This window comes from Nomascus leucogenys, chromosome 3, assembly GCF_006542625.1.
Source record: "Nomascus leucogenys isolate Asia chromosome 3, Asia_NLE_v1, whole genome shotgun sequence".
NCBI classification, from domain to species: Eukaryota; Metazoa; Chordata; class Mammalia; order Primates; family Hylobatidae; genus Nomascus; species Nomascus leucogenys.
The window spans coordinates 83,370,617-83,396,654 of NC_044383.1; the positions used below are offsets into that span (position 1 = coordinate 83,370,617).

General features: G+C 38.2%; 1 protein-coding gene across 5 annotated transcripts in view; it reads left to right on the plus strand.

Moving 5' to 3' along the window:
• Positions 1 to 26,038, plus strand: part of KLHL32 (kelch like family member 32) — a 227,001-nt gene that overhangs the window by 17,805 nt on the left and 183,158 nt on the right. For 4 of the 5 annotated variants that reach the window (XR_004029329.1, XM_003258357.4, XM_030809480.1 and 1 more), the window contains exon 2: positions 25,135 to 25,222. Coding sequence is in view for 3 of the 5 variants with exons in the window: in XM_003258357.4 (XP_003258405.1) it covers positions 25,200 to 25,222 (23 nt within the window). In the remaining 2 variants the exon portion in view is untranslated. Of the gene's footprint in view, positions 1 to 24,658; positions 24,711 to 25,134; positions 25,223 to 26,038 lie in introns of all 5 variants that reach the window. The other variant, XM_030809478.1, reaches the window with a different exon arrangement.

Sequence of the window (26,038 nt, forward strand, 5' to 3'; positions counted from 1 at the left end):
CAAGATCTGCTGGCCCCACTTGTCTGGGTCAGCCCAGACTGGTGCTGCCCCTGTACTACTGCTGTCCCGCTCACCGTCCTTTCCAGCTACTCCTGCCACCTCGCACCTGCCAGATGCCCAGCATGCTTCTTCACCTCAATCTCAGTCCAAAATCTGTGCATCAAGCCATCTGTGCTCAATACCCATTTCCTCCATGAAACCATTCCTGATTAGCTCTACCATGCAATAATTTCCCTTGTTCTAGACATCTTCATCTAATCTGCCATTTAGCTGTGGAGAGTTGCCTTTTGTTGTTCTCTGGTTATCTTATGTGTGTTTTCTTAATTTGAAAGTATATGAATGATAGAAGCTATGTCCTAAAGTGTTAAGGCTGGAAAGGACATTAGCATTGAAATCCTCAATCTTTTATCCCACTTCAGGAAATCAGTAGCAATGACTTGCTACAGCTGTGGTGTGTGTGCGTGTGTGTGTGTGTGTGTGTGTGTGTGATTCAGAATATCCCTTCAGGGTCATATTTGATTCTCAAGGAGGAAGAGAGAGGGGAGAAAGCATAGAGAGATTGAAAAAGACTTTCCCCAGGTTATTCTGATGCCACCACCTCCCTTTCTACCTCCATATCTAGTTTTTTATTGTCCTCATTCTGCAGAGAATCACTCCTTACGGCAGAATGGCTTTCGATCAAGCCTGAGTAATGTGTAGCAACCTGTTTCACCTCTCTCTTGCCCACATGCCATGGTTAAAAATTAAATTAAGCACTCAGGGCTAGAGATTTAGAGGAGGGACTGTAGGCTAAAAGAGAAAAGAGAAATGAGATGGATTGTTCATGCTCCCTCTACACACACACACACACACACACACAGTACATACACACACATATATGCACATACATATACACACATACACATACCAGCATATAGACACACACACACACATATATACACATACATACACACACATGCCTATACATACACACATGCATTCTCAACACCTATCCTGGGGTAAAGGACTGTGATAGGGCCATTATTCTTTTCCTCAAAATGGATTTGGCTTATGGTAAATGCAGTTCATATTCCTCTAGAACCAGCTCTTAAAGGGTTGGTCTCCTGGTGTCATTCATAAGACCTGTATGGTAATATGATATTTACTTCTATTTCCAAGAAGAAGTAAAAAGAACTTTATACTGTTCTACCAAGGAGATTTCTCACCCACACACAGGCTGACACCTGTTTTACTTATTACTGCTGACCCCCGATGTTGGATAACTTCACATCAGCTGTAAAGAACTCTCCCACAAACTGATTTAATTGGTTTCCTCCACATTTTGTATGAGAAAGCAGAAGCCCAGGGAAACAAACTGGCTTGGCCAGCGAAACCCTTAGTAGCAGAGCCGGGACCAGGACCCAGGTCTCCGAGGTCTTGTCTTTACTGGTTGCTCTTCTTTGGCTTTGCGGCCCTGTAGTGCCTCGCACAAACACATTTCATAAGCCTTCACTGCTTCCTTTTCCAGTTAAACACTTTGAGCTTCCTGCTTTTTTCTTTTGCCATATGCACAGACACTTGCCCCAGCCATCTGGGGAAGGGAAAAGTCGTATCTGGCAGGGGAACGAGTGTGCAGATGCATTCTTTTTATAATTACTGAAAAGAAGGTTGTTGGAGGTATGATTTATTTAGCCAGCTTCTTCAGATCTAGATTCAAAAGCTGTTCTCATGTTCAGAAAATATTTTATTTTGTACAAAACTCTCAGGACATTAATTCCTTCTCAACCCGTGGTCTCATTTTTCAGCATGTGCCTCTCACTGAAAGCTAGTTCACCACCAGCATTAATTTGACCCCCAGCTGTATTCGTTCCCTGTCAGTTCTTGTCCTCCAGGCTGTTGCTCATCGTTATATCAAAGATGGGAGCAGCTGGAATTAGATGCCTGTGATTAGTAAGACTGTAATTACTGATCATGCTGACACCAGTAATATTAACTGGTGTTTAAATAATTTAAAATGTTACCTATGAGGCATGCATGAATTCAAGGTATCAGAATAAAAGGCACTATCTAAAAGAGCCTAGGCAAGAATAAAATATTCGTTCTTGTTTTATTCAGATATTCTGGCTTAAAATGCTATGCAAGGATGATGGACTTCCTCTAGTTTAAACAGTTGTTTTTAAGTTTCTTTACAATAGACCTATGTAATATGGTTCTAATGAATGCTGTTTGTGGGGAACAAATTAGTTTTATTAGATTTCTCAAGTCGTTAACGTAACTTAATAACTTAATATTCTACTACCATGGCCCCATCTGCCATGGGAGTAGAATGAGTTTGATGATGCTGTATGTTCATATTGTACTTCATAGTTTAGGAAGTACTTGCAAACTCATCATATCATTTAGTCTTAACAAAAGTATTGTGGGGGATGTAGGTTTACCTCTGTCTTAATGGAGAAATAAATGTTGGCTCAGAAAGGCTATATTACTTGTTCAAGTTACATGAGTAATAAGTTGTGAGGTTAGAAGACGAAATTTGTTGGTGACTTCACAACACTTTCCAAATCTGTGAAGTGATGGTAAACTGTATACCACAGCCTTGCTGTACTTGGGAAAATAAAAGAAATACTGTCTTCTTTGGTGGAATCTTCTGAATCTACTCTTCATCAAAGAATAAACAGTGGTAGGAAGGAAAAGAGCTTTTCATGGACTTACAGAGCTTTTCTTTATTGGAGGAATGATCATCTTTACTCTTACATTTATAATTCTAAGAATATAACATGACTTTGACAACTCTTTATTTTTATGGATGATTAAAGTGTATGACTTCTGCCATTTATGAGATAATTCCAATGTGCTGTGCTGAATTTCTAGGTCTCTTGTCATGAACTACTTAAAATATTTTTGTTTTAATTTGAGAAGCATTTCCTTGAGAGGTTGGATGCAGCTTCCATTACTTCATTTTTATTTATTGTTGTTTTTAAACATCATCATTTAATCCTAGCACATGGCTGTGCCAGCCCTTTATGCTAATTGTGGATCGTGCATGGCAGGGATAATGCTAACACTGTCTGTTGCTTACCATGATGCCACATAACTCAAAACCATGCTTCTTTTGAAGAGTTGGAAAACCACATCCAACTCCCTTAGAGCAGAAATCCCAGCCTGTACCCTAAGATTGGGGCATGCCTGTGGGGCAGGCCCTTTCAGAGATCACAGACCTTGTGGAGAGAATAAAGGTGCACACACTTAGTTCTAGCCCAGTGGGCCAGTGTCAGAGCAAAAGTTTTGTTTCCAAGTGCAGCACAGTGCCTACCACTCAATCGTCCCTTTGCCCAAGTCTACTCAGACTCAAGACCAAGTCCTAGAAAGAGAGGGGTGCTTTACAAAGGGTAGGAAAAAAAATTTTAAGCACTGTTTTACTGAAACCCCTACGGGATCCTGAGTGCACAACATTGGTGAGTTGGGCAGCACTGGCACTTAAAATTTTGGTCATTGTAGGAAATGGCATTCTTGGGCAGTGTCTTCTTCAGAGAAGTGGGTGGTGGCTTCCCGGGGGAGTCACAGGCTTTAGAACCATGTTCAGTGCTTTTGGCATGAACCTGGGCCCCTTTGGTTGTCTACATCAGTAGATTCAGAGGCTGGCATTGTTGGACAGTGTGGAATAATGAGAATGTGGAGGCTGACAGGGTGATTATGGTTTTGAGAGTTAGTGAGACAAACCCTGGAACTGAGGGTCTGGTCTTCCTTGTGTAGTTGAAGTTTCTGCAGTTATGGGTGTGGGGTATAAGGCCATACAAGGATAGTTTTTAACGTTTTCTGGGGTCTTAGCTTTTACTTAAATAGCTGGGATATAAGGGTTTACACGAATGACAAGATGAGATTCATCTTGTTTCATGGAAAAATGTTCACTTTACTAAAGAAGTATCAACAGGATTAGTAAGCTTTTAGATATTTAAAATATGAGTTTATTTAGGAAAAAATATTTTAAATATTTTGTTTTAAGTGATATCTGCTTTTAGACCAATCTAACCATTAAGAATAGATATATAATATCTATTTTCAGTTTCTGGTAAAAGAATTTTTTAACATGAATCCTTCATCTGGATCCCATTTATGTTGCTCAGTTTTTTAAAGCACTTATTATCATGTGGCACACCATATCACTTACTTATTTGCCACGTTTATTGTTTATCTGTCTTCTTGTGTAGAAAGTTAGCTCTACAGGGCAGGCATTTTGTCTGTTCTGTTCACTGATATGTCCCAAGAACCTAGAAGTGCCTGGATATGGTGACCACGAAATAATTACTTGTTGATTCTTAAGTCAAGAATCTGTCACTTCACTGCTATGAGCTAGGAATTATTGTAATTGTTTTGTGAGGAATTGTTTTGTGAGGAATTATTGTAATTGTTTAGTGAGGAACAGGGGCCTGGATAATTATTTTATAATATTGATAATTGGACAAAGTATGGGAGAAAGCGTGGTAGTGGCAGGCCACTTCTGAATTTGTAATTTTTATCTTATGTTTTTGCCATTTGTGCCAATCCTGCTCCAACTAGACCCTAAAGTAGATCCTAATGAGATAACAGCTCATATATTCCCATCTTTCCCTTTACTATTCCTCTGGATTGGCTGATTGTTTTATACCCTGGTTACTTAGGGGGAAAAAAGTGTAAGGGTTAAGCAATGAGAAATGACTGGTAAAAGAAAAACAAAGGGAATGGCCATAAAATGAGCTGTGAATTGTAGAAAAATATTGGGTTCTATATACTTATTAAGAGTGGGCGCATATTTAATTCTAAACTTCCTTAGTAGTCATTGTGAAAAAAGCAGCTTGATTGCTTTCTTGATTTAAAGCATTTGTAAATGTTAAAAGAAATGTATTCGGGAGGCCATTAGGCTGAGATGGCTCCAGCACCTTGGGTTCCTATCTAAGTAAATGAAACCAGTGTTAATAGTAAAAGGAAACAAACATAACCAGCTGAAATCATCAACTAACCACTGACTAGGGACTTTCCACCAATCATATCCAAATAAGGCAAACACCTAACTGTAGCCAATCAAGTAATTTCTTAGCTTTGCTTCTGCATTCAGCCTGTGTAAGCCTGCAGCTCACACCACACAGCCGAGTTCTCTGAACCTCCTCTGGTTCCAAGTGATGCCCAATTCATGAATTGTTCATTGTTCAGATAAACTCTGTTATATTTAATTTGTCTAAAGTTTTTATTTTAACATAAATAAGACACAACCACATGTTAGGAGCATCAATACAATTTATTTCTTTATACTAAGACCAAAAATAAATCCCTCTCAAAAAAGGGATTTTTTTGTCCTGTCTCATGAAAAGGACACTCTGTGATTAATGTCATGAGCAATGTCTTCCAAGCATCTTTACAGGGTTATCACATCACTTCTCTGATGCTTTTATTGATGGCATACCTCAATATATACAGAGATGGTAATTTGGGAGTACAGATGGGAAGGTATATTGCCTTTGGTACTCTGGCATAATAATGATTAAAACTAACACTTTCACAGATTTTATGCTCTTTGCATTGTTCTTAGTAATTATATTGACTCATTAAACTCTTATAAACATGCTGTGAGGTAAGTAGTATTATATTAATCACATTTTATAGCATGAAGAAACTGAGGCAGAGAGGAATTAAATACTTGTCCAGGGTCATACTGGTAGTGGCTGGGGATTTGAAACTAGGCAGTTTGATTACAAAGTTTGCACTCTTATCTTATGTCAAAAGGATACTACACAGTGTCCTTTTGAGAGAGTCCTTGAGAGGGACTTCTTTCTGGTCTTGGCATAAAGAAATGAATTGTATAATGCTCCTAAACGTTTGGTTTTGCTAAATGCCTTTCTGGAATCCAAGGCTAGATTTTAGAGGATCCAGAAAAGAAATGAATATTTTTCAGAAAATTGTCTATTGTAGGTTACTTAGAGGTTACTGGGCAATTGTGAGAATTTTTGCTCTCTGGAAAATCCTTGAAGTCTAGTTATTCTGTGTTACTAATGCTAGAGGCACAATGAGGGGTGTGAATTTTAGTCAGACTTACCTGAATTCCAATCCTGGTTCTACCACTTATTAGATTGGTGATCTTGGGAAAGTTATTTCACCTTGTACGTCAAACTTGAGGTTTGGTTCATATCCTCTGCTTGGTGGATCATCATAGTTGGTATTCCTAGGCATTTCTCCAGAGAGACCAAATATTTTCGTTTTTAATAATGTGGATAAAAAATTCAACCAAGACATCAGATGATTCCTGAGACCTACAGAAAAATTTTGTGATGTAGATGTGTCCTTATGTGGGCAAGTTTATTTTTTTGTGTGTGATGCACAATTATTGAAATCATAGGATATACTTTGAGTCTGTTTCTTCATGAAATAAACATGATGGTTTTATTTTCACTAATAGCATTTAGCAGTTTTAAGTACAGGATATCACAAAGGGCAATAATATCTTGGTTCAAGAATACACTTTTTAAAAAAATAACATTATGTGATCATAGATTTTGTGCATTAGGAAAATTAGGATTGATGAAGGAAGGATTTGACTTCAGCACTGTGATAGATTTGACAGCCTTTTTCCCCTCCACCTCCCCCACGCAATTCTCTCTGAGATTTATCCTCCCACTTGTCGAGCTCACCCAAGCCTATTGACTGAGCCAAGAAAACATACTCCACTCTCCTCCTCTTTTTATGACTCATGTGAAAAAGTCATGTAGCAATTCAAACATTTCTGAAATTACAAAACATAATGTAGAAAACTTTCTTATCTCCGACTTTAGAATCTTTTTTGTTATTTTGATATTTGCATAAGTAAGATTTTAGATTAATTTCATTTCTTCAGAGGCTTTCCCTGACAACTCAGTAAACACCTGTTGACTCAATCACATCACGATGTTTTGTGCATTTTAGCAGCCATTGTTATCCAGTGTTTTCTTGTTTGTCTATTTACTGTTTATTTTTCTTAGAATGTAAGTTCTGTGAAAATAGGGACATTGCATGTCTTGTTTTAAACTGTGTCTTCTGAAGGTAATGGCACATAGTAGGAATTAATAACTTTTCAAATGGATGAGTCTTTCTAAAATCCTCATGCATTTTACTTCATTTAAATTGAGTCTCCATAGCTCCATATTCTAGTTAGTCAGTTTTCTCTTCATGCAATTCTTTTTGCCATCCTTCACATTTGTTCACACTTGTTATCATTGTTCATTTACCCAGATCCAGTGCCTCTGGGTTCATTTCTAATGTTGCCGCCATCTTCCCTCACCAGCCTTTCTTTCCACAGGTGTAGACTTGCCACCATCTTTTTGTGTAATGTTGACTGAGTTAGTATTTGGTAATCTCATTTTTATTTTTTTTTTAAATTGTGAATATTTTCCATTTGACTGACTCACAGTAGGGTTGTACAGATTATTAATGACATCTCTTATTTACTTTCATAAGATCATATCTTCAGAGTTCCTTGGTGAGATTAATGATTTTGCATTGTTTAAATATTCATAGTGTAATAGGTACTGTGATTCTGAAAGCATAACTTTTCTCTCTTTTTTTCCCCTCCTAAATTTTAATATTTCGCAAAGGTATTTAGTGGTAGTAAAACTAAGGAAAGGAAATTCAGTAGGTAAATGGTTTGGCACTAATAACTGGAATTAAATATACTGACTTTAAAATTTTTTACTTAAATCAATATTGTTTTTTTCTTTTTTAATAGTAAAATTATGGCTAGTGTTTTGAGTGCTCATTAGATTTTCAAAGTGCCTCATCTTGCTGTTCAGTTACTCTGTAAAAAGCAGGACAATGTAATATTGTCTTAAAACTGAGCCACAGTGTATTTTTCAAAGCCAAGATTTTAAAGTGATATTAATTTAAAAATTAAAATGAAATTTTGATTTCTTTTGGGTCTTGATATCTCAAAGTTGTTAGAATTATGTGCATATTCTGTAAAACACTTAGAAGCACATTTTTAATGACAGAGGCAAGTGTTTTTGGAGGTGTCTGAAATTTCTACATTTGGGGTAAAAAAAAAAAAAAGCCATTAGCTCTCTAAATAAGAACAATGTCTAAACAATACATTTATTAGTAAGTGTTCCAGGAACATAGCTCATTCTAGCACAGAGAAGAGTGGGATGTGATCCCTGCCCCTATAATTCATAGTTAAGATGTCAGTTAACATGAAGCTCAACCCAGCTGAAGGAATTTCACCTCATGCCCACGTTCTTTCTTCTACCTTACATCTCTTTTTAAAAAAGAAAATTATGCTCTAAGTGATAGCTTTTATCAGTTGTCACGTTAAAAAAAAACCCAGACACTTTGCTTTACAACATCATTTCAGTCTTACTCCTTTACATGCATTCCTGGTGTATGGTAAGTGCTATTTAAATATTGAATGAGTTGAGTGAGTGAGTGAGTGAATGAGTGAATGGTTAGTGAACGACTAGTTATAGTAAATTCTTTGTTATTCAACCTGGCCAGATGTATTTTCATGGAAAACCAAATATTTTATCTGAGAGAATTAGCATGTTCATCACACCAATTAACATAACTAGTTGAATAGCTGAGGGTTGTCCTCTTTGCCATAGACATTGATATTAGTAACAAGACAAGGGCATTTCACATACTACTCTTGTTCTACTTTGATTCCACAACAGAAGACATTCTTACATCTGAGAGCCCATGAGATGATAGTGAGAAAATGCAATTTTGGGGGTAGACATGTGCATATAGCTGTCATTGATTTCTTAAACTCAAGAAAGCCTTGTAATACAAATTACTCAGTTTGAACAACAAAAAAAGTACTTCTCACAAAACATGTAATTCTGGATGTTTTATAAGTTAGGTTAGAACTGTGACCTGATCTAAACATAAAGTGGTTAAATTTCTAATTTAAAACATGATATTTAAAATTTTATTATTAATAATGGAAAAATATACGTGGGTCAGACTCACATGGTCTCTGTTTGATGATAAGGGAGACTTCAACAGGCTGAGTAGGACAGGGAAGAAGCCAGGACCAGCTTGGGTTCAGGCAAAGGAAACAAACTGAGCTGTCTGCATGAGAGGAGATGTCAACAGCCCTATACACCTTGTTCCTGGAGTAGTATGAATTTGGGCTGCATTTACCTAGTGTCTGTGTCTAGAAGTTGGGTACTATAAGGGGACAGCAGCAGGAGGAAAGTTTGCGACTAATACTCAGAGTCAGGTGAGCAGTATGTTGGTTCTAGGTCTATTTTAAATAGGTTCCAAAGAAGGCTGGGCCATGTGGGGCATGTTGGGCACTGTGCCACCCCACACCCTATACCTTAGCCATCGCTGGTAAGGTAGTTGCTGATACCTTAGAGTTTGCCATCACTACCATCATCTTACCATCACCATCAAGATAATATTAATTGCTCACTATTAATATTGAGCAATATGCATACCAAAACTGATATGTACTTTGGATTGTCTCATTTAATTGTCTCATAAATTGCATTAGCTATAATTTAGCTAATTAAATTGTATACCTTGTGAGATAAGTTTTATATATTTTTTAAATTTAGCTTTTATTTTTACCAGTGTTATATAAAGAGTCAAATAATCCACAAGGCTTGTTATGTAGAAGTATAGAAGAGGCAACTGCTTTCAATTCTTTTAGCTGTTTCTTTAGATAACAGCAGGTCCTGGAGTAGCGTTGTTTTGTTCAATGCCATTTCATTACAATGCCAATCACAGAAAAAAATTGATTCCCAGCTGGGACCACTGTCTGTGTGAAGTTTGCACATTCTCCCCATGTCTGCATGGGTTTTTTGCAGGTACTTTGGATTCTCCCCACACCCTAAAAATGCGCACATTCAGTTCATTGGTGTGTCTACATTGTCCCAGAATGAGTGAGTGTGTGTGTGAGTGCACCCTGTGATGGGATGGCATCCTGCACAGTATGGGTTCCTGCCTTTTGCCCTGAGCTGCCAGGATGGGCTTCAGCCACCCAAGACCTTGAACTGGAATAATTGGGTAAATAATTATCTTACTTGCTTTTATTAATGTTTCTTAAATGTATGTATAGCTCATATTCATTTCATTGTTTAATATTAGAAGTGTTTTGAGCATTCTTTAAAAGAAGTTTGGTGACTTTTTATGACCAGAAATATGCCATAGGAACTTAATTCTTGTTTTTATGAATTAGCCTATGGTAAAATTGAAACTGCCTTTGTGAAGAATATGACAGCAAGAGAAATTTGTGATGGCTTACTCCATCTTGCTTCTAGCCTCACAGGCTGGCTGGACTCACTTATTCCTAGGTGTAGGCCCAGCTAACCATGGGAGGAATTTAGCTAAAGTCTGACTTCGAAGCAAGGATCATAATAGCTACTCCCTAAAACTGATGCTTCCTTGTTCAGGGACTGAAACTACCTTTTGTAATACTAATGAAAGCCCACAAGATTAGGATTGTGAGAGGGGCCTGAATTCTGTAAAGAGGTGAGCACAGCTTGCCTTTCTATAATCGTTTACTGCACTGTAGTAAATGTATCATCACAAGGTGATCACAAGATTTGTGACTTCCCCAGTTGTTCCCATAGATAACATCACTATTGTAGAACCTAAGATTGGTCTTTTGAGATGTTTTTCAGACCTTTGTATTCTGGTGACCAATTGACTCCACCAGGACCCATGACTCATGACTCAGCCAGGCCTATGGCCCTCACCCAGAGGCTGTCCCAGCACATAGGATTGTTTTCCACAACCCTGTGATTTCATCCCCAACCAATCAGCAGCACCCATTCCCTGGTCCCCTGCCTGCCAACTTACGCATAAAAACCCTAGCCTCTGAGTTCCTGGGGAGGCTGATTTGAGTAATAAACTCCTGTCCTCTCACTTGGCTAGCTCTACATTAATTAAACTCTTTCTCTACCACAATACTGCTGTCTTGGTGAATTAGTTTTGTCTGTGCAGCAGGCAATAAGACCCCATCAGGTGATTACAAATTTGATTCATTATATATTATTTCCAAGAATCTATCAATAATTTATGTGAGCACTTACTTTATTTACTTCCATATTTCTCAGTAACATGCTTATGTTTCCCGTCTTGGTTTTTGATGTTTGAGTTGATTGGTTTCCCATGAAAAAAGATGAAAATTTAGCTTTCTTGCCAGGCGTGTTGGCTCATGCCTGTAATACCAGCACTTTGGGAGGCTGAGGCAGGAGGATCACTTGAGGCTAGGAGTTCAAGACCAGCTTGATCAACATGGCGAAACCCTGTTTGTACTAAAAATACAAAAATTAGCCGGGTGTGGTGGCACATCACTGTAATCCAAGCTACTCAGGAGGCTGAGGCAGGAGAATTGCTTGAACGTGGGAGGTGGAGGTTGCAGTGAGCCAAGATTGCACCACTGCACTCCAGCCTGGGCGACAGAGTGAGACTCCATCTCAAAAAAAAAAAAAAAAAAAAAAAAGAAAATTTAGCTTTCTTCACTCATTCCCTAAAATCACCCCATCCTACATACAGGCTTCCCATCCCTCCATTCTCTCAGTTAGTTACGCTGATACTTTGGCTGGATCATTATTTCATTTTTATATGGTTATGACAATCTAAATGTTAGTTATATAACCAAACCATGATTACTTTTCCTTTCCTGCAGTACTTTTGTTTTTCACTAATAGTTGTCTTTTTTTTTTTTTTTTGCTTATGTTTTTATATTTTTATCAACAATTCAATCCTCAAACTCTCCTCTAGCTGTAAATTGATAGAAACCACATTAGGTTTTCTGTTTCACCTTCTGGTCAAAGTCTCTCTGGATCTTTCTGAACTCCTCCAGTTTGCCTGTTTTTAATAATTGCAGTTTGGGAACTTCCTTCACTATCACCTGAGAATTCCTATCGTCTCTTTCTTGTGTTGAATCCTTGGTCTCCTGAATCACATGTCTTCCTTTTCTCAATATATACTCCCTTGTTTAGGTGGAAAACATCCTCTAATAACTTCCTGGGAAACAATGCCTGGGAGATAATTGCTTGTACTTTGCAAGTCTGGAAACATCTTTATTCTATTTTTAGACTTTAAAAAATTGATAATTTGTTTGGATATGGAAAACTACAGTGGAAAAAATTGTTTTAGTTTTCTTTCCTTCAATTTTTTTTTTTTTTTTTTTTGCTTAGATAATTCTCTGTTCTTTTCAAAATTTTGGTGATGCTTGGATATTCACTCATATTAAAGAGAAAAAAAAAGCTGGCTGGAAGCTCTGAGCACATGGGCAGGCTTGTTATGCAGCGATTACCCCATAAAGTGATCTGGTTGAGCCATTTATTTGGGAAACCTATGATGTCAGACTTCTTAGGTTTGGTGTTGGCTTAGTTATATTCTCCAGAGAGTAATCTTCTAATTTCCCTGGATGATATAAACCTAGCTGCTGGCATTCTGGAAGTTGAATGGAACATGAAAGCTTAGGGGCTCCACGTTTTCTGTGTAAACTTTCCCTCTCTTTTTCAGATGGCACCTCTACCCTCTACTGAACCTGGCATTCCCTAGTCTAGAGATACTTTTATTTTCTCCAGAGAGCAAATATCCATTCTGTCACTGGGATGAGACAGACAGTAACTGTGTAGTGCAGATTAGGGGAAGGGACCTAGGAATTCAAACTGCTTTTTAAATAGATTTTTTTCTCCTAATTTTTCTATTGTCAACTGTCTTAGCCAGCTTGGGCTGTTATAACAATAACAAACTACCATAGACTGGGTAGCTTAAACAACAAACATATTTCTCACAATTCTGAAGCCTGGAAAGTCAAAGATCAAGATGCTGCCAGATGCAATGTCTGGGGAAGACCTGCTTCCTAGTTTACAGATGACCATCACATTGTGGAGAAACGAGAGAGGAAGCAAGCTCTGTTTTGTCTCTTCTTATAATAGCACTGATCCCATCATGAGTGCTCCACTGTCTTTACCCAATTACCTCCCAAAGGCTCCACCTCCCAATACCATCACATTGGATATAAGAGTTTGAACACTTGAATTTTGGGGGAGACACACTCAGTCCACAGCATGAACCTCATACTCATACCATTGGTTCCTGAGTCTTTTGGATATATATTCCTTGATGCAAATTGAGTTTTTTCTTTGAATTGCCCATTGCCAGTTTGGAATTTGCCTTTCTCGTCTCCTGCTGTGTCAGTTATTATCCATCCATCTGTTCTGTTCTCTATCTTCAATAAGTTTTATGTTTTTAATTTCTTCTCTTGTTCTCTTTGATCTTGGGGGTTTATTGTTGTTTTTTCATCTCTTTACTATAGTTTCAGTGAGGTTATTTCCTCAAGAGAAAGATGAAAAAAATATTTTAAATTAATGTTTCCTTAAATCAGGGTGTGAGTTGCATTCAGTGCAAACATTTGAATAGATATGTGTTCAATCTGCCATTTTTAACTGGAATCCGTTTGGTAAGTTTATTAGTCCATTTTCACACTGCTGATAAAGACATACCCAAAGCCAGGCACGGTGGCTCATGCCTGTAATCCCAGCACTTTGGGAGGCCGAGGCAGGCAGATCATCTGAGGTCAGGAGTTCGAGACCAACTTGGCCAACATGGTGAAATTCCGTCTCTACTAAAAATATAAAAATTAGCTGGGCGTGGTGGTGGGCGCCTGTAATCCCAGCTACTCAGGAGGCTGAGGCAGGAGAATTGCTTGAACCTGGGAGGCAGAGGTTGCAGTGAGCCAAGATTGCAGAGAAAGACTCCGTCTCAAACAACAATAACAAAAAAAAATATACCCAAGTCTGGGCAATTTACAAAAGACGGAGGTTTATTGGACTTACAGTTCCATGTCACGTGGCTGGTGAGGCCTCACAATCATAGTGGAAGGTGAAAGACACGTCTCATATGGTGGTATACAAGCAAAGAGAGCTTGTGCTGGGAATCTCCCCTTTTTAAAACCATCAAATCTCATGAAACTTATTCACTATCACGAGAACAGCATGAGAAAGACCTGCCCCCATGATTCAGTTACCTCTCACTGGGTCCTTCCCACAACACTTGGGAATGCAAGATGAGATTTGGGTGGAGAAACAGCCAAACCGTATCAGTAAGTTTCATTTTTATACCCCTTTTACTAATTAGGAAATTGAGATGTGGAGAAATGTAGTAACTTCATGAAGGTCACGTAAGCACTATTGGAGCCAGAATATTCCTCCAACAGTCTTCTTCCAGAACCCAGAACCCACTCTTCTTACCTGTATACTATGCTGCATCTCCATGTAGTACAGGTTTCTCATTTTACAAAAGTATAGCTTGGAGGTCTCCATATCTTTGAGTTTGTTGTGCTTCTCATTTGGAAAGCTTTCTCCTTTCTCTCCATCCTTTAGTGCTCCCCTATTGGTCTTTACCCAGTATTCTAACCCACGTGCCTCTCCTTTGGTAGGATAAAGTGGTGCAGCAGAATGTAAGAGCTGGGTTTGAGTCTCAGCTTCAGCAGCTACCAGTTTTGCCTTAAGCATTTCAGCTTGCTGAGCCTCTGCTTTTTCTTCTGGGAAAAAAACTCATTTAATTCTTATAATGTTCGATTGTTGTAAGAATTAAGTGTATTAGCACATGTATGTACATACGCCTAGCCCATATGTAGGCACTTGAACAACAGTGTTTCCCCAGTTCTAATGTTTCTTGCAGATGTAAGAAGCACATCAGGTTTTTCAAGGCAAAAAATAGTAGCACATTAAGGTATATAGTGATTTAAAATACACCTCCAATTTTAGACATTTTAAAATGAGGAAAATTTGTACCTCTCTTGATAGAAGAAAATACAGAATGTCTTATACTGTTAGGGTAACTGCAAATGTGGATGTTATGCCTTTGATTATAAGCTTTTTGATTTATGCCAAAGATTATAAGCTCTTTGAAGACAGAGACTATTTTCAATCTTTTTATGTCACTCCTGATATCTAGTTCAATGATTAATGGAAATGTATTAAGCGCTTAGTACATATTTGATGAATTAACAGTCTATATATTAAAATTCAAAAGTAAGAGCATTTCTCTATTTGAAAATGGAGTCTGGATTACATCTAGATCATAAATTTGGTAACTCTAAATCTCATATTTTCTATTTGCTAGAAGGCAAAAATTAGTCACTGGAGAATGGTCATTTGCTATTGGATTAAGAACTTTTTAATACAGGACTTTCTAATTAAAATAATTACATATAAGTAGCATGTTGATTTTGTCATATTATAAAGTAATATGTTATTTATCATACAAATAATTTCTATACTAGCAAAACACTCAAGATCTACATTGTGTCATCTATAAAGATGAAGATGAATAATTTATTTTAATTTTAACTGGTGTGAAAGCTTTAAGAAATTCCTTAATAAAAAATTTTTCATAGCAATATTTTTAAAAAGCACCTCAGGATGTTATAATTGCAGGTTAGGTTATTTTGACAAGACTGTGTAACCGATCCATGCATTTTATGTTTCTATTCATAGAGGAGTGATGGAGCTAAAAATTAAATTAAAATAAGAGCTGAAAAGGTGTGTGCTAATGTGACTGGAAGAACTTACACATTATATTTTAATTTGGTTCCCAAGGTCTCCAGCTGTATTGATGAGGGTGACTAGATACCTTATCCTTATTCTTATATAAAGAAACTTTTGATATTTAGTGTAACATTATTTTAAGGAATGAATTTCATAATACAAACTAAAACATCATGATTCAATATATGCAAATAATCTGTCATGCTCCTCATTTTTAAAACAGAATACATTGTACTTTTACTTTATTTGCTTTGGAGGATTTTGTAAGAATAATGGTAGTCCTTGAGGATTTAAAACAGTGAGCAAGATAGATGTGGATCCTGCCCATATAGACAGGATGACCAGATAATTTATGATCCAAACTGGGAAACAAAAGAGAACAAATGGGGTGTGATTAGTAAATTGCACTGGGACAATATGCAAAACGTAACCATTCCAGAATGAATGATCACCTCACTTAAAGAACTTATTGTCTAGGGAAGGGTTACGGGTAGAAATGAAACTAGGGCAGTAGATCCCCCACCCCAACAAGTAATTATATAGAGTGCTGATTATGCTGTGAGTGGGGATCTGTAGGTGCTATTGGATCATATAGGAGAGTAATTAACTGTGACCTGGGAGCATCAGGGAGGGCTTCCCAGAGGAGGTGACATCTGAAACCTGCAGGATGAATAGGGGTTAACTAGGCAAAAAGGAGGGGTAGAAAGACAGTGAAGATGGCAGTTACTGGTACCCTGAGGGGAGAGAACAATTGGGTGTTGATGAATATGTCTGTATGACTGTAACCAGAAGAAGAAGGATCAAGTGGTAAAACACAAGGCTGGAAGTGTTGGCAGGGGTACTATTTTAAGAAGTTCGACTTTATCTCAACAGCTTTAAGCAGGGCAGTGAGATGATCAAGTGGGCCAAGAGCTATTGCCTGTATTCATTTGACCATCATGTATCCAGTTATCTTGGCTAGAACTGGATCTTCACATCTCACAGCATGTGGAGCTAGGCAGTGTTTCCCCTTCCCTCTGTGGGTGGATCCAGCAGCAGGACTGCATTGGAAAGAATTCAGAAAGGGTCATATCTGACAAGACTAGTGGGTTACCCATGGAAGGTAGCTTGGTAGAAGGAGTGCCAAGGAAAAAAAATCACCCTAAGTTATGCAGAAGGCATGCAGGTGCACACACAGCTTGGCCTCAGGGATGGAGTGTTGGGAGGTGATGGTGCTTCAAGCATATGGCTGTGCGTCTACACTTTGGACCCTCAACCCTCTCTGCTTGGGCCCCCACAGTACTTATGAAAGCTGGAAGGGAGTGTTCTGGTAAAACAAGCAAATTATATGCCTGGGTGTTGAAAGCAACTTCCCAGAGAAAATTTCTTCCAAGAGTGGTGGGGTTTAGCGCCTGGAGAAAGATGAGCATTGATTGGAAAAGTGAAAGCTGGGGGCCAGATGCTCCGAGAGGACAGTATTGGAGAGGCCACTGTCTCAGGCCCCAGGAGGCCTCCAACGTCATGGATTGCTCAGCATGCCTGTGGTCCAGCTTTGTCTGAGCAGAGCACAGACCATCCCAGACCTGGAGGTAGTGTGGTCTGTAGACCCGGCACAGCTTCTGAGCCATAGTAGCATGGAAGAGACTGGCAAAGGGCTGCCGTAACAAAGTACCACGGCCTGGGTGACTTGAACAACACAAATTTATTTTCTCACAATTCTGGAGGCTACAAGTCTGAGATCAAAGTGTTAACAGGGTTGGTTTCTTCTGAGGCCTCCCTCCTTGGCTTGCAGATGCTGCCTTCTCCCTGTTTCCTCACGCGGTCTTTCCTTTGTATTCACGTGTGTTTTAATCTCTTCTTAGAAGGATGCCAGTCATTTTGAATTACAGCCCACCCAGTAACCTTTTAACCTTGATTACCTCTTCAAAGGCCAAATCTCCAACACAGTTACATACTGAGGTACTGGAAGCTTCAAGACATGAATTGTGGGGGGACACAATTCAGCTCACATCAGGGCCTCCTTGGGAGACACTAGCATACGGTGGTTGCAGGTTCTGATCCTTGGCCTTTGGTTTCTATGGATCAGGAAGGCCTAGGAGCATTTGAATCATCTTCAGAACAATGCCAAGTGTCTTATGGTCCTATTTTTCACTTGCAGTGACAGAGGTATTACCTTACATAGTCTGTGTGCATCTTAGATTATTGGAAACTTCCTTTGTACTGATTCAAAGTTGATGTTGCCTTAGCTCACCTGCCCTGGTACTAGGTGCCTGAGGCTGTTGGTCTTTGGTCTCTTTAGCACTTTAGGGTATGACTGTGTCCTAGAATATGTTCCCTTTTTTACTGTTAGGTGTGGTTAAGAGTATGGGCTCTGTTGGATTTGAAGCCTGATTTCACTATTTATTACTTGTGTGTCTTTCAGTAAATTCCTTGACCTCATTATGCCTTATTATCCAAATCCATACAGAATAGGGATAGTAAATAAGGTAGGGAAAAGTTAGTACAGTGCTGGACACTTATATACATGTTTAATTAAGGTTTTATCATTTTTGTCATTATCATCATTGCCATTACCATCATTTCCTTTTAACATGACACTGAGAAAGGCCTGCACTGCCACTCACATGATGACCTGTGCAGGAAGAGGAGGACTAGCATTTTCCCTATTCTTACTGAACAATTCTTGTTTACCGTGCTTTTCCTGGTCATCTTCCCATAACTTGTCTTTCCCATCTAGAAGCCCAAAACCCCTTTACCTTTGATTATCCTAAGATAGTATGTAAGGCCAAGTTCTAACCACTCCTTTGAGTTACTCATCACTGGGGGCTCCCACATGTATTTATGTTGAACATGTTAATAAACTTCTGTTTGTTTTTCTCTGTAACAATTATAAGGTATTATTGGAGTATTACACTAAAACATTATTAAACAAATATGTGATAATAGCAAGAATAAACCAGTGTTGGCAAAAAGAGTCAAACTCTGTAAAATATTTTGAAGGGATTTATTCTGAGCCAAATATGAGCGAGGGCCCCTGACACAGCCCTCAGGAGATCCTGAGAACATGTGCCCAAGGTGTTCAGGATACTGTTTGGTTTTATACATTTTAGGGAGACATAAGGCATCAGTCAATACATGTAAGATGTACATTGGTTTGGTCCAGAAAGGTGTGACAGCTGGAAGCGGGGGCTTCCGGGTCATAGGTAGATTCAAAGATTTTCTGATTGGCATTTGGTTGAAAGAGTTTAATTATTGTCTAAAGACCTAGAATCAACAGAAAGGAATGTTTGGGTTAAGGTAAGGGGTTGTGGAGACCAATGTTCTCATTATACAGAAGTAGTCCCCAGGTAGAGGCTTCGGAAAGAATAGATTGTAAGTCAGTTGTCTCCTGGATCAGGAAAAAAATGAAGGACAAGGAAGGGGATTCTCTTCAGAATGTAGATTTTCCCCACAAGAGTCAGCTTTGGAGGACTATTTCAAGACATGGCAAATAAAACATATTTGGGGTTAAAATATTTTGATTTCCTTCTTTATCTGCCATGTGATATTGTGCCAGAGTCAGGTTGGAAAGTAAGCCATGTTATATAGGGTTAAATAAAACCCCTCGGATGAGATTTTACGGTTTGTAGGGCATGACTCCCCAGACCCCTTAGATAGGAATTTGGGGAAGAGAAGAAAAAGGTCAGAGTTGAGTTCTTCACCAGTCTCTTATATGTTGGTAGGATTGGTATGCATCCACATAACTAAGGTAGCTTAATTTTTAGTATCTTATGTTTATTGATTATGTTAAACTAACTTACTTTGTCTAGTCCTTCTTTCTTTATATGTCATCAAGACCTATAGGACACTTACTTTTTTCCTCACCCTTTTGTTACTGGCTAGGCTCGTTCTGCCTGTATGCAGCAAGCCAATCACTGTGGTGACAGTTTTTGCAAAAAAAGAAAAGATTTTATTCACAACGCTGCAATGTGCAGGGCCAGGGAAATAAATCTCAGATCCACCTCTCTGAAAATAGGGCATGGAGGTATGTATGTGACAGAAAGTGGGGTAGTCTAAAGTATAGGGAAAGATGATTGGTGAGTCGGAAAGGTGAGGTAATTAGGGCTTCTGCACAAGGGTAATTGAGCTATATGGTTCTTCATAGGATATATGTGCAGAAAATGGTGGCACTAGCATAATGTGATAATGGAGTTTTTGGCTCTCTGATATCAAAAAGGTCCCTCTTCAGGCAGCTGTTGCAGGCCCAACCTGTGCAAACAACTTGTGAAGTTGAAGGTCTCAACTGGCTTGAACTAGACAAAAGCTGCCCCCTAGTTTCTGAAAAATAACTATAAGCACCGTTACTACCGTGACCCATAGTCAGAGATGTTACCCATAAGGTAACTAGTGGGAGTTTAGTTATGTATTGTTCGGTCATGTGACTTGCCAGTGGTGGTTTTAAGATCAACTAGAAATAAGTAATTAAAAGCTAGCCAGCTAGTTTGGAAGGCTTAATCATGTTTCACTTGCTCACTATTATGGTTTAATAAGATATTTATTTTGTCTGTGTAAATATATTTTCTAGTTTGACTTCAAAAAAACCCAAGTGAGACTCTAGCAACTTTGAAATATTTTAATAAAAATAAAGACTATAAAGAGGTTAGACCCCATCAATCCTATGTACCAGATTATATTTGAAAAGAGACTTACCAGAAATGGAGGACATTCCACTAATGAGTATTTCCTAAGGGTGAGGGTGGTAAATAATTTCAATTATGTGAAAAAATTGCTATATTTTAAGAAATGTTTGCTGTGTTTCTGGGGGTAAATGCCCAGCTTCCTCTGGAGAGCTTGGAGACGGGGGTCTGAGTCTTCACCAGCTGTAAAGTTGTCTTGAGAACAGTCCTTGAAGGATTGCTGCTATACACATTTTTGGTATTAAAAACACTAGTATTTGGCATATGAGCTACATTAGCAAAAAGTGAAACAAAAGAAAAAATTCACGAGATACCTGTCACTGGAGCAAATCACTACATGATTCATATTTGTATTCTATAACAAAAGAAGACACACGATGTTTGCTGAGACCCTGTGATATGTCAGCCTTTGCACTAGGTACACTACATACACTATACAGCCCTGTGATAAGGTGGTATTATCTGTATTTTTAGAAAATGAAGAAATTGAGTCTTGGGAAAGATAAGAAACTACCCTAGCCTAGCTGCATATCGATATGTGCAAACAGCTTCATTTTGTAAAATGTGTGTTTTATTTTTGTTTGCAAGCTGGATTTATTTGGTTGTATTTTTAATCACAAAGACTGAAATTTGTGGTACTAGTCTTTTGGGGGTCATTACTCACTTTGAGAAGTTACTACAGTAGCTGAACTTTTACACTGTTAAATGGAAACCACTATGCCTGTTGTAGGGGGGGGAATCTTTTTTCCTCTATCTATCTTAGATTTTTCAGCAGGGCCTCCATATGGGGGACAACCAAGAGATTAGCAAGAGAAAACAAACAGAAATTTATTTCCATGTTCATCACAGATACACATGGGTGCACCCAGTGGTGACTAACCCAAAGGAGTGGTTAGAACTTGGCCTTATATACGATCTTAGGATAATCAAAGGAAAAGGGGTTTGGGGCTTCTGGATGGGAAAGACAAGTTACAGAAAGAGGACCAGGAAAAGTACTGTAAACAAGAATTGTTGAGTAAGGTTTGTTGTGCAGATTGAAGTCAGTACCTTCTCCATTGATAAGAGTTAGGAGTCCTCCCTTCCTGGTCCAGGAGAGGAAGAGACCTTCATTTACAAAAAGAAATTATGAAAATGTTTTTTATAAATGTAAATTTTCTTTGCAAAAGGATAACGGTACCCTGTGTTTACAGCTACTGCTGCATCTGCTGCTTCTCAATGGCTTTTAGGTCAAAATGATCCATGTGCTAAGGAGGCATGTTTTGGGGTGGCTATTCTGGTACCCTCCCTGCCTTGCTTTTTTATAGTAGTTATGCAATAGAGGCAAATCCCTTCCTCCTTCCTGGATTCATTAAGCTGAACTGAGAGGCTGATGGATACTTAAAATTTTAACATGTTTTCTTAACTATTTTTATATATTCCTTGTCTTTAAATGTTCAGTAAAATCAATAAATTCTCTCTTCACCAAAATACTATTTTCATTATTCAGTGGTTGACCACAAAGCTCCTGAGGACATGCCCAAGGACAGGGCCTACTTGAAAAAGAGCTCAGAGGAGCCCGACTAGAATTTGGTCTGGAAGAGAATCTTTGTCCTGCCAATGGCTCAGAAGATTGTAGATGGTCACAGTTGAAAGAGATCTCAAAGGTGATCCTCTTAAGTGACAGAAAAAGAGCCACCTCATTTGCTCCCAGCCCCGCATAGCACTCCCTTGGGGTTTGTGATAAATGCAGTTCTCTCTCTTGAGAGTGTGTGAGCAGCCCTAAATGCTGGCTACCTGGAGAGCAACTCTGGCCTTTTTCCATATTGCTCTGCTTCCTAATGCTCCACTCAGCTGGCTCAGCTCTGATTATTTCTGGATTCTGAGGAGGGGAACTGCAGGAGACTGGCCTGGATCTCCCTGGGCTGTAGGGGTAAACAGCCTTGGGTTAATCCACGTACCAGGCATGGGAAAAAGTGCAAGGAGGTGGGAAGAGGGAGAAGGGGTATCTGCCTGGAGCTTACAAGTAGCCATGTTGTTCACTCTATTTATGGTGAGAGAAACTTTTTATAAAAACAAATATATGGGCTGGGTGCGGTGGCTCACGCCTGTAATCCCAGCACTTTGGGAGGCCGAGACAGGCGGATCATGAGGTCAGGAGATCGAGACCATCCTGGCTAACATGGTGAAACCCTGTCTCTACTAAAAATACAAAAAATTAGTTGGGCGTGGTGGCGGGCGCCTGTAGTCCCAGCTACTCAGGAGGCTGAGGCAGGAGAATGGCGTGGACCCGGGAGGCGGGGCCTGCAGTGAGCCGAGATCGCGCCACTGCACTCCAGCCTGGGCGACAGAGCAAGACTCTGTCTCAACAGAAAAACAAAACAACAAAAACAAATGTGTTTGCTAAAAATTTTAATTCAATATATACATTTTAATCAAGTATATAAATATATGGAGGACATAGGGAATAATAAATAGTAAATAATATGTAGTAAAAATAGTAAATATAACAAACCTTTTCCAGTGGTGATTAATCCTTAACTCATTTTAACTCACCTTTTGAAAAAAAAATTTCAACTTTTATTTTGGATTTAGCATGTACATGTGTAGGTTCGTTACATGGGTATATTGCATGATGCTGAGGTTTGGGATACGGATGATCCCATCACCCAGGTAACAAGCAATGGAGTTTTTTAGCCCATGCCCCCAGTCCCCTTCTAGTTGTCCCCAATGTTTGTGTTTCCTGTCTTTATGCCTAGGGATACTCAATGCTTAACTCACTTGTAAGTGAGAAGAACACGTGTTATTTGTTTTTCTGTTCCTGCGTTAATTCGTTTTGGATAATGGCCTCCAGCTGCATCCATATTGCTGCAAAGGACAAGATTTTCTTCTTTTTTATGGCTATTAATACATAGTATTCCATGGTATATATGTACCACATTTTTTAAAATTTTTTTTAATTTTTTTTAAAAAGTACAAACAAAAAGATGTATATCAAACATATTAGGAAGGTTGCGTATGGGAAGACGGGGAATAGAAATGGGGGGTGGGAATTAAAGAAAATAAATGAGAGAGGGACTTTGTATGGATCAATGATAATAACTCAATCCTCTATTTGACAAAGAAGAAGGAGAAGGAAGAGGAAGAAAAAGAAAGTGGGATAAAGGATCAGAAAGGGAGGAAAATAGAAAAAATTAGAGTATGACTCCAGGTTAGACCTGTTTTGTTGTCGCTTGGTTGGTTGGTTGGTTTGTCTGTTGTATTTCTCATATGTTTCATTTTTAAAATCCAGTCTACCACTGGTGGGCACCTAATTAATTCGCCTTTAAAATGGTGTCCATTCCCCTAAGCTTTGTAGTATATAGTGGATTCTGATTCAACAATTTTAGAAAACACCTGATTTAGTGAGTTGGTCTCCAAACGATAAATGTCTGTAAAAGAGAATTTCATCTATCTTATTATTTTTAATAACCATGTTTGAAATGAAACATATCAAGTTAGATTTATTAGTTAGATGCCATTTAATTTGAGATTATTTTAACTTTAGGATTTTTGCTCTCCATTCAATTGTTGGGAGTGTTTTAAAAACACTGGATTTTCAGAAAGTTTAAGCTATAGTAATAAATATTCTTTGCAGTTTTAAAGCTCAAGTGTCCATGCCTGTTGGAGTTTGTGTTAGGCTACAAAAGACGAGTTTATAACCTAGATTCTGAAAGGACACTGTAGCAACATTAGGTTGCTAAGCAAGTCTCTTGGCTAATTAAACAACGTGGCTTGAATTATTCTGACTGCCCGTGCTGCTCAGTCATAATGGAGCAATTGAAAAATGACACTCACTTTTAGGTTTGTCCAGACTTAAGTTAGAAATAAATGGAAGTAGAGACCTACTATTTTTAATAATTAAAAAAAGAAAATAAGAAACAAAAATATAGTTGTGTGAAAAATGTTGAAAGCAACTCAACAACCTAATGTTCAATAAAATGGAATACTTAACCAACTATGATATACTATATGAAGTATTATGCAGTCATACCAATTGAGGGTTTGTACACAATATAACAAATATTATATTTCACTCAGATTGTAAATCATAGCTCTCTCTTTTATACAAATCATCAGAAATAGGCACAGCTTAACATGTTCCTTTCATAAGCATTTTCATCCTGTTATTGCTTTCCAAAATAAAATTGAGACAGATTATAATTAATTTAGCCACTTGGGTGTATTAGAAAATGGGAGCTAGACCCTCTACTGAGGGTTGTAAAGTGTGGTCATGGACCAAGACCCAGACTATTCAAATAATTTATTTTTCTAGTCAGAGTTACTCCAATGATTAAAAACAATGACAGGCGACGGGGGCAGGGACTAAATGAATAAGTGCGCTTGAATAGCCAAGGAGCAATTTCAAGCCTGACAACTGCATCCTGTTACGTATTTCAATTATGCAATATTGAAGCCCCTATAAGAATCCATTTTTCATTTCCTACTGATTTTTATTCTCTCTATATGTTATTTTTTCCACCTACTTTTCAGAAATCTGCTTCTCGAATGGAAAATTATATTTCTGCAGACACTTAGCCATGAGGTACTTGATTTTAATTTAATTCCACTAATAATATTTGGAAGGGAAATAAAATCTCTATAAATGACAAGTCAACTAGTATTTTTGGTTTAGATCATTGTATCTTTATTTTATCCAATCTTAATTTTTTTCCTTTGGCCATCCCATCTCTTGTTTTAATTTTTACTTCAACACTTAAATACTATTGTTAATTCTGAGACATATTTTACTTCCTAGTCCTTGAAGCTTCAATAGTGTGAAAACACTTAAAAATATCCAGAACAATTAATTGTTTGTTAAAGGAGCACTGTGTCAGAATGTTTTATGTGGACAGTAAAACTCTCCAAGCTGCCTCCCTGAAATTCAGAAACTTTAGCATCAGGAAGACCCAGAGTGTGCTTTTCTGCATTTAGCTCAATGCACCCTTTTCTCTTGTCTTTTTATTCAGCTGGAATGCTTGCTGATTCCTCTGCACACTTCTAAGGCTGAGAACCTGAGGAACCCAGCTGGAAAATGCCGTCTGAACGCTGCCTCAGGTATGCCCTGCAGGATATGTCCTCGCGTGCTTTAGTGAGCCCTGAAATAGGTACATTGCACGTTCCAGGATCAAGCACAAAGCAGGGGCTTAATGCATATTTGAAGGAATCATCAAACTAGTCAGAGTTTTTGTGAATTTACTGTGGTGGCACAAGGACTAACTGCTGTGACCTAGTTATTTGTCAAACCTAAATATGTTTCCTGATTCTTTGAATGATACTATTTTTTCATCTTTTTTTCTTATTTAGGATGCTAACTTCCCTCAAACATAAGGTATGCTACTATAAAGGTATATGACATAAATAAAGAATCAAAAATCTATACATACGTGTGTGTGTGTGTATATATATATAATATATGTGTGTGTAAATTATATATATAGATGTGTATATATATAGAGAGATGTGTGTGTGTGTGTATATATATATATATAGAGAGAGAGAGAATGAGAGAGAGAGAGAGAGAGAGAGAGGGAGAGCCCCTTCTAAGGCAATCACTTTGGGGAGTACAATGCTTATTCTTGAAATGCTCACAACATTTCCTTTTAATAATTCATTTATTTAATAGATATTAATTAAACCAAACACTCTGCTTCATGCTGAGGACCCAGCTATGAATAAAACAGATAAGGTTCCTTCCCTCTTAAAATGTATATTCTATGGCAAAAACAGACATTAAACAAATAAGCACACCAGTAACGACGCAAAAATAATGGTGAAAGTGCTCTGAAGGAAAAGTACAGGATAGACAGAGCAAGAAAATGCCTTCCTGAGAAAGGCTGTATACCTGAGATTTGAAGGGGGGCATGCCCTGAG